At 42.8% G+C, this 9,378-nt stretch overlaps 1 protein-coding gene across 1 annotated transcript in view; it reads left to right on the top strand.

The window, feature by feature from the left end:
* Window positions 1–9,378, top strand: part of LOC116067882 (ATP-dependent RNA helicase DDX19A-like) — a gene marked incomplete at its 3' end in the record, with an annotated part of 15,590 nt that overhangs the window by 531 nt on the left and 5,681 nt on the right. Inside the window, exons 2-4 of the mRNA XM_031336885.1 lie at window positions 4,155–4,203; window positions 7,884–7,934; window positions 8,875–9,010. Coding sequence (XP_031192745.1) covers window positions 4,155–4,203; window positions 7,884–7,934; window positions 8,875–9,010 — 236 coding nt within the window. The remainder of the gene's footprint in view (window positions 1–4,154; window positions 4,204–7,883; window positions 7,935–8,874; window positions 9,011–9,378) is intronic.

Here is a 9,378-nt window from a genome sequence, read left to right as displayed (position 1 = left end):
TTTAGTTTTTGGTTGTTTTTAGTGGGTTCGAGACGGTGTAGCCCAGGTTGGCCTCTGACTTGCTGTATAGCTGAGACCGGCCTTGATAGTTCCTGCATTCCTGTCTGTCTGCCTCTTAAGTGTATGAGTTACAGGTTGCTGCCTTTGTTTTGACACAGCCCAACTGGCCTCACTGCTTAACTCGGGGTGGCTCCAAATACTTTCTTTTAATGTCTGTGTTTTGCCTGTGTGTATCTATGCACCATACTTATGCCTACGTATGTTAGAAGAGGGTGTTGGATCCCCTGGAACGGGGAATTACAAACTGTTGTGAGCCACCATGTGATGCTAACAACCAAACCCTGGCCTCCCGAAAGAGCACCAAGCTCTCTTTTAACCCTTGAACCAGTTCAGCAGAAGAACCAGCAGTTGGTTTTTTGTTTTTTTGTTTTTTTAAGATTTATTTATTATTATTCTAAGTACACTGTAGCTGTCTTCAGACGCACCAGAAGAGGGCATCAAATCTCATTATGGGTGGTTGTGAGCCACCATGTGGTTGCTTGGATTTGAACTCAGGACCTTCAGAAGAGCAGTCAGTGCTCTTAATCGCTGAGCCATCTCTCCAGCCCCCCAGCAGTTGTTTTTAAGACGCTCTAGCTTCTGTGTTTTTAAAAGTTAAGTGGATTTGCTTTGTGTATATACGTTGAACATGCATGTGCGGAGGTCAGGAGGTAGCTTGTAAGGGTAGGTTTTCTTTCTCCAGTTTGTTAGGCTTGATGACATGAGATACCCACTGAGCTATCTTATAAGCCCCATCTGAAGTTTCAAATCTAGTGATTATTCCTAAAAGATAGTGACTGAGAATTTTTTTTTCTCCAATTTAATTATGTGGGTAGTCCTGGGTGTTTCAGGATTTGCTCTGGAGACTCAGATCCACCTGCCTCGGTCTGCTTAGTGCTGGGACTGCAGGCGCATGCCACCATGTCTGGGACAATTAGATGTTTTGAGAGGGGAATCTCAATTTGATGTTCAGTTTGGCCTCAAACCCCTGGAATCCAGTAATCTTCCTGTCTTAACTGGAATCGCAGGAGAGGACCACCATACCCACCTTTTTGGCTTTTTAAAAATGTACTATCAAAAGCTGGAGAGTTAGTTTTGTAAATCACCCTTGCCTATCCTGAATAAGGCCTTAGGTTGGACACCCCAGCAGTACAGGAGTTTAAAAAAAATGTAGGCCCCTAATCTCATTATGAGAGGACTGTCACTGCAACCACTTAAACATCCTTGATTTGTCCTAATCATTCTGCTTATCAACTCCCTTGAGATATGCTTCACCACCACCACCACCCCCAACATGCACATACTGTTCACCACATAGAGTTATGAACATTTCCTGCCCAGAGAGGCAGGATTAATCATCAGTGTCTGTGTGGCAAGTGAATCCAAAACAAAGGATGATGGGTTGTTTATTGGCTGGCCTTCCCCAAGTATGGTTACTCTTTACTCTCAAGACGGGCATACTTGTCTACCAGCATTTCTTCCTTGAATGCAGTTGGGTAAATGCTGACAAATTCTTGTTTTTGACATTCTTTGGATAGCCCCTCAAGAGAGAGCTATGTGTTAACACATTTGTAACCAATCATGGTTTAATGGACTTGGTTTGTTTTTGGTTTTTGTTTTTGTTTTTTTTCTTTCATCAGGACTTCTGGAGGCGACTCTAATTAATGTGGTTGAATTAGAAAGCTCCAGATGGTCTTAATCAAATGTTCAGACCATTCCAGGTGTATATTTCTGTTGATACATATACATAAAAAAGGATTAGCCAACTAATGATAAGTTCTGTTATGCGATGCCTTGCCCAGGTTTATCTGCTTTCTCATGGACTCTTACCCCCTTAAAGGAGGAATTGTGTTCATCTGCTTTATCTCTAGAAAATCTGATTCCTAAACTCTTACTGTCATGGTGGTTTGAATGAGATGTTCCCCCATAGACTTAGACATTTTAACACTTGGTCCCCAGTTGGTGCTGCTTTTTGGGGAGTCTTAGGAGGTATGGCTTTGCTGGAGGAAGTATGTGCCTGGAGGCAGGCCTTGTGAATAAAAATTGCCTGATTTTGATACAGTTAAAGATGCAAGTGTTCAGCATCTACTCCTGGTCACCATGGCTTTGCTCTGCCATTGTGGACCTTTTTTTAAAAAAAAGATTTATTTATTATTATATATAAGTACACTGTTGCTATCTTGAGACACACCAGAAGATGGCATCAGATATCATTATAGATGGTTGTGAGCCACCATGTGGTTGCTGGGATTTGAACTCAGGACCTCTAGAAGAACAGTCAGTGCTCTTAACCACTGAGCCATCTTTCCAGCCTTATCAAGGACTCAGTCTTTTTGTTTTTTCAAGACAGCATTTCTCTGTTTAACCCTGACTGTCCTGGAACTCAGTCTGTAGACTAGGCTGGCCTCGAACTCAGAAATCTGCCTGCCTCTGCCTCTGCCTCTTAAGTGCTGGGATTAAAGACATGCGCCACCACTGCCAAGCCTATCGTGGACTCTTATCCCTAGAATATCTCTAAAACCAGAAGCCCAAGTGAACTCTTCTGTGAGTTGTCTGGGTTATGCTATTAGTAATACACATGAGAGGGCACATCTCCATTTCTCAAAGACCTACAGTTAGGTCAGTTGGAGAGGGCAACTTGGGGAGGACATTATAACTTTCAAAGCCTAGCAAGTCTAGATCAGTACAGTGGCTCTAGGAAGAGTACCAGCACCAAGGTGTGTTGGTTCACACCTTTTATATCAGCACTTGGGAAGCTAAAGCAGGTGGATCTCTGAGTTCAAGGACAGCCAAGGCTATGCATAAAGACCCAGTCTCTAAAAACCAATAACCCATGATGTTAACTTAGGGATCTTGGGGACAGACATAGGGCTCTAGGAACATAAATCATCTGTCTTAGTTGCTTTTGTCTTTGTTATGGCAAAATACAAATACATGACAAGAGCAAGAGTTTATCTTGGCTAGGCGGTGGTGGCACATGCCTTTAGTCCAGCACTCAGGAGGCAGAGGCAGGTGGATCTCTAAGTTTGAGGCCAGCCTAGTACACCTGGTGAGTTCTAGAACACCCACGGCTACACAGAGAACCCTATCATAGAAAAACCTTCACCCCCCAAAAAAATAGTATTTTTGGCTCCCAGTTTAAGGACACATGGTCTGTAATGGTAGAAGGCATGGTGCTGGAAACCATGCTGTATCTTCAAGTCAGGAGGACCTCTCAGGCGTTTGGCTTCCATTGTACTTACCATCAAGTTGACAATCAAGATTGTCACACCACCTTCAGACCACACTCTGAGCAGTTACATGTTATTAAAAATACCTGTGATTATGACTGTTAAATTCATAAGCCTCATGTGGCACAAGCTGGCTTCTAACTCATGATCCTCAGTTTCTGATCTTCCTGCCTCCATCTCCCAAGTACTGGATAAAGGCCTGTTTAACTGCACCCAGCCTTTTGTTTGTTTGTTTGTTTTGTTTTGTTTTGTTTTGTTTTGTTTTTCGAGACAGGGTTTCACCGAGTAGCCCTGGCTGTCCTGGAACTGGAACTCACTCTGTAGACCAGGCTGGCCTCGAACTCAGAAATCCGCCTGCCTCTGCCTGCCAAGTGCTGGGATTAAAGGTGTGTGTAACCACTGCCTGGCTGGCACCCAGCTTATGATGCATTTTAAACTAATTTACATGCAGGTGTTTGATTGGATACACACGATAGATAACTTGCTGTTATTTAAGTTTGGGGTTAAAGAGGTTGGGACAAGGCTTAGTGGCAGCACACCTATCCAGTTTGTTTTGTGTCTTGGGTCTGACCCTAGTTTCACTAAAAACTCAGACAAGCAAACAGAAACGTGGAGCCATTCTAGAAAAAGTGTAAACTAGAAGAAAACCTATGTTTAAAGCCTTTTTCCTCTGTGTCCCCATACCATTATGGCTAACCCATGCCCACCTCCTCTGCTTATACTCCTGAGGAAATGTGAAGGTTGTGCCCAGGCCATTAGTGCTTCCATACTGAGTAGAACAAACCAGCTCCCAGCCAGCTCTACAGTAGTTTCCGCTAACCTGGCATCCCCGCTGCCTTCCTTGGTTGGGTCTTTTGCTTACTGTTTCCTTTTATTCTTACTCAGATGAGCAGTTTGCAGATCAAGGAAGAGAAAGTCAAAGCAGACACCAATGGTGAGTCACTGGTAACTACAGACTAGGTCCCGGTCACTGCAGCATCGAGCAGTGAGACTGTCATCCTAGAATCATGCTGCACATGTCAGCTCTAGAATGGAGCCCAAATTAGGGATTGGGGGTACATTTCTGAAGAGGGAAAACATTCCGTTTTCCAGGATTTTCTTTTTTTCTTTTTCTTTTCTTTTTTTTGTTGTTTTTTAAGACAAGGTTTCTCTGTATAGCCTTGGCTGTCCTGGAACTCACTCTGTAGACCAGGCTGGCCTCGAACTCAGAAATCCACCTTCCTCTGCCTCCCAAGTGCTGAGACTAAAGGTGTGCACCACCACTGCCTGTTGTTTTCCAGGTTTTTCTAGCTTCTGATGCCTTAAAAACAAAAATCGCTATTGTATTGTATTCTCCTGTTTGATGTTTGAAAAATGACTGAGTTCAGGCATTGTGGCTCCCATCTGTGATTCCAATGGTCAGGAGGATTGTTGGTTTTTTAGATCCTTCTTCCTCCAGGACACATAGCAAAACCTTGTCTCAGAAACCAACAAAAATCAACAACTCAAAGTATAAAAAGGCACAAGGCCCCCTCCACGTTGTTATAGTGCTTCCTGTTCTCACACCAAGGTGTCCATCTGCTGGTCCCCTCCAACCTCTACCGAAGCACCTCAAAGGTGTGCTGTTTCAATCATAATAGCTGCTGGTGGTATAGGCCTGTGCTCCCAGGAGAGGCAGAGGCAGGTGAATTTCTGAGCTAGAGACCAGCTAGAGCTACAAAGTAAGACCGTTTCTCAAAAAACAAAGTCCAACCCACAGCTGCTTACTGCTTCAAAGCTCAAGAGATTGGAGAAGATCAAGGAATCGCTTCTGGGAGCTTGTAGAAAGACCTTATTCCAGTTCTCTCCCCTAACTCCTAGTGGTTTGCCAGTAGTCTTTGGTATTTCTTGAGTTTTAACAACTGTACCCAGATCTCTGCCCTCACTTCACGAGGGGTTTTCCTAAATAGCATTCCTTTTTTCACTGATTGATTGAAGCTTCTGAGGATCGAACTCAGAGTCATAAACACTTGTGGCAAGTGCTCTGTCACTCCTTAGCCCTGGGTACCCCTTTTATGGGCCCGGTAACACTGGATTAGGGTCCACTGAACCAGTGTTATCTGCAGGGACCCCATTTTCAGATAAGATCCCTTTCTGAGGTACTGGGGATTAGGATAGGATAGATGGATTTTAGGAGTACTAGGTTCTACCCATGACACAGAAGTAACCACTGTTAGTGACATTTTACTTTAGTTACATTTCTCTTAGGTTGGTCCTTCATTTGTTTGTTTATTTTTGGTTGCAGGGTCTTGCTATATGACTGAAACTGGACTTGAATGCATAGCATTCCTCTAAGGGCCAGGATTACAGATTTGTGTTACCATGCCTGGCTCTGAAATTTTGTTTTGTTTTGTTTTGTTTTGTTTTTGAGACAGGGTTTCTCTATGCTACCTGGCTGTCCTGGAACTCAGTCTGTAGACCAGGCTGGCCTCGAACTCAGAAATCTGCCTGCCTCTGCCTCCCAAGTGCTAGGATTTTTTTTTTAAAGATTTTTATTTATTTATTATATGTAAGTACATGGTAGCTGTCTTCAGACACACCAGAAGAGGGCATCCGATCTCATTATGGATGGTTGTTAGCCACCATGTGGTTGCTGGGATTTGAACTCAGGACCTTCGGAAGAGCAGTCAGTGCTCTTAACTGAACCATCTCTCCAGCCTTGCAAGTGCTGGGATTAAGGTGTGCATCACCACTGCTGGCCTGGCTCTGAATTTTTAATGTTATTCTAGAGTTTCTTTATATAATGCAAATTCAAATAGGGATTCATATTTCATTCTTTCTGATCTCCTGGTCGTCTTTCCCTGTCATTTCCTACCTCTGAGAGGTGACAAAATAGTGCACAGTAAACTTGATTTTTTTCATGCAACAGTAGTTCTTTACAAGCTCTACATACTGAAATAAACAGCATTCCCTTTTGTTGATTGCCACTAATCATTTGTTTCATTTGATGTCATTATCAACAGTATGTCTTAGAATAACCATGAGCTTAAATACTTTATATTGTATAATGTTTTTGTACAATTATTTACCCAGAATATATTTGCTAGGTCAGTAGTATAAACATTTAGGGAAAAAATTGTGACATGCTGGAGAGATGACTTGGTGCTTTTAAAGAAACCCAGTTGTGTTCTCAGCACCCCATCAGGTCACTCACAGCATCCTGTAACTACTCCCTCCTGGCCTCTAGGACACCTGCACTCATGTGCGTAGACATAAATAATTTTGTTTGTTTGTTTGTTTCGAGGCAGGGTTTCTCTGTGTAGCCTTGGCTGTCCTGGAACTCACTCTGTAGACCAGGTTGGCCTTGAACTCAGAAATCTGCCTGCCTCTGCCTCCCAAGTGCTGGGATTAAAGGCGTGTGCCACCACTGCCCGACTGACATATATAATTTAAAAGAAAAAAAAATTTTTTTTCGAGACAGGATTTCACCTGCCTCTGCCTTTCCAAGTGCAGGGATTAAAGACATACACCACCACCATTAAACTTGAAGATAAACTTATTATAGTATGTGTTGTGAGAGACGTGTGACACATGCCCATGTGGAGGTCAGAGCACAGCTTACAGGAGCTGATTCTGTCCTACCAGATGTGACCTGGATATTGAACTCGGGTCATCAGGTTTGACAGCAAATATCTTTATCCAATCATTCACAATTTTTACAAATATTTTCAAAATAGGGGTGAGGATATTGTAGCATGCAGGAACCCAGATCAAACCTTAGCACCATATAAGCCAGTCATGCTGTTGCCTTTTTGTAATCTACATGGAAATAGAAGCAAGAGCATCATCACCTGCTACATAGCAAACTCCAGGGCAGCCTAGACTACATGAGAGCTTGTCTCAAAACAAAGCACAGTACCCTCTGTAAAATTGTTTTATTTTTAGTCTTTTGGAACAGGGTCTTTTTTTTTTTTTTAAGATCTATTTATTTTATGTATCTCAGTACACTAGCTATCTTCAAACACACCAGAAAGGACTATTGGATTCTATTACAGGTGGTTGTGAGCCACCATGTGGTTGCTGGGACTTGAACTCAGGACCCCTTAGAAGAGCAGTCAGTGCTCTTACCCACTAAGCCATCTCTCCAGCCCCCAGGATCTCAACATATAGCCTTGAGTGACTTAGAATTTCCATAAAGACCAGGCTAGCCTCAAATTCTGGATGAGCTTGATTCTGCTTCCCTGGTCTTGGGATTACAGACATTTACTACTATACAGCACTCTCTGTAAATATCCTACAATTTTATATTTCCATTGTCAGAGCTTGAAAGTGGGTTTCCATAGAGTCTCATCACAAAATGTTTAGTCAGACTTTTTAAAAGAGTTTTTCTAGTCTATAGGTAAAAAAATAGAGAATAGAATTCACTATGTAATGCTATGCTGTATTTTAAAACAACCAAGTAGGTTTCTGATTCTAAGTTCAAATTTAAGTTTTTCTTGTGCACTTCCATACTTTGTATATATAAGATTTCACTAAACATGAAGAAATGCCAGCTCCTTACATTTGTTCTCTTCAGTGGGTTTGATGTTTACATTGTTCCAGCCTTTAGATGGGTCTAGTGGTTGGCTTTCTGATGACAACTGTTTTCTTATGTAGGTGTTATCAAAACCAGCACCACTGCAGAAAGGACAGAGGAAGAAGAGAAAGGTAACCATTCTTTAAGTATGCTTCAAGAGACTCCATGTGGCCCTGCCTAATGTGAAGCTGAAGATGCTCTTAACTTATGGGAACAGGGAAGTGAGGGGAGATGAAGAGTGTGCTGTCCCTGAAGCTGGAGAAAATGCCTTCAGCAGTGGTGTGTCAGATCTGGGAAGATGGCTCATTACATAAAGTGCCTCTGTGAAAGCATGACCTGAGTTGTACCCCTAGTTTGTAGCACATGAAAACCTGGAGCAGCACCATGCGCCTGTAAGCCAGGCACTTAGGGAGGAGTGGTGTGACACCACAGAGTGACCCTGAGCTCTCTGCCCAGACAGTTTAAAGAGTTAGTCAGCTGCAGGCTCACTGAAACCCCTACTCAAGACATGAGGTAAAGAAGCAGTTCAAGAAGATGAACAACCTCAATCTCTGACCTTCACACGAATGTGCACCTTTGAACTCATATAAACACATACATTACACACACACATAGATATGCAGAACAGGTGTGTGTGTGTGTGTGTGTGTGTGTGTGTCAAGCTGGATGTGTACCTCAAGGGCAAAATACTTGTCTCGTTTGTGTTAGGCCATGAGTTCTATCCCCATCACTGTACTGGAAAAACAAAAGGGAGTCACAATAACTAATAAGGTGATTGAGAGAAGAAGCATTATGTACTTGTGGTCTCAGCTATTTGAGAGGCTAAGGCAAATGAAGTTTAAAACAAAAAATAGCTTAGTCAGTGTAGGGATAGGGATCCAAGTACTTAGACCCTGTAGCAGGAGGATGCTACGAGTTCAAATAAGACCCTATGTCCAATAACTTAAAATGTCCAGGGAGTGGCTTTTCTCCAACTGAGTGCTTGTCAAGGTCATGCAGAGACAGGAAAGAACATTTCCTCAAGGGTGGGAATTGCCCCCAGTGGATGAAGATCTGCTCTCTTCCTGACAGAGGACAGAGCTGCTCAGTCTTTACTCAACAAGCTGATCAGAAGCAATCTTGTGGATAACACCAACCAAGTGGAAGTCCTGCAGAGGGACCCAAGCTCCCCGCTCTACTCAGTGAAGTCCTTTGAAGAGCTTCGCCTGTGAGTAGTAATCAATTTGAACAGCTATCCTCAGTCTCAATAAATCAGTTCTCAGAACTTGGCCTGGTAGCACATGTCTTTAATTCCAGCACTTAGTAGGCAGAGGCAGGGAATCTGAGTTCATTCTAGCCAAGACTATGTGGAGAGACCCTGTCTCAAAAACAACAAAAAACAAAACAAAATCCCAAACTCTAGCATTTTTGATTCTTCTGGATTTTTATTTTGACTTAAGATTTTTAATGACAAATCATATTTATATCTTCGAGTGGGTGATAATTTACATAATTAAAAAGTGAGTGTGAGCCGGGCGGTGGTGGCGCACGTCTTTAATCCCAGCACTTGGGAGGCAGAGGCAGGCGGATTTCTGA

This window comes from Mastomys coucha, unplaced genomic scaffold, assembly GCF_008632895.1.
Source record: "Mastomys coucha isolate ucsf_1 unplaced genomic scaffold, UCSF_Mcou_1 pScaffold22, whole genome shotgun sequence".
In the NCBI taxonomy this organism is placed as follows: domain Eukaryota; kingdom Metazoa; phylum Chordata; class Mammalia; order Rodentia; family Muridae; genus Mastomys; species Mastomys coucha.
This window is presented reverse-complemented; position numbering and strand designations above follow the sequence as displayed.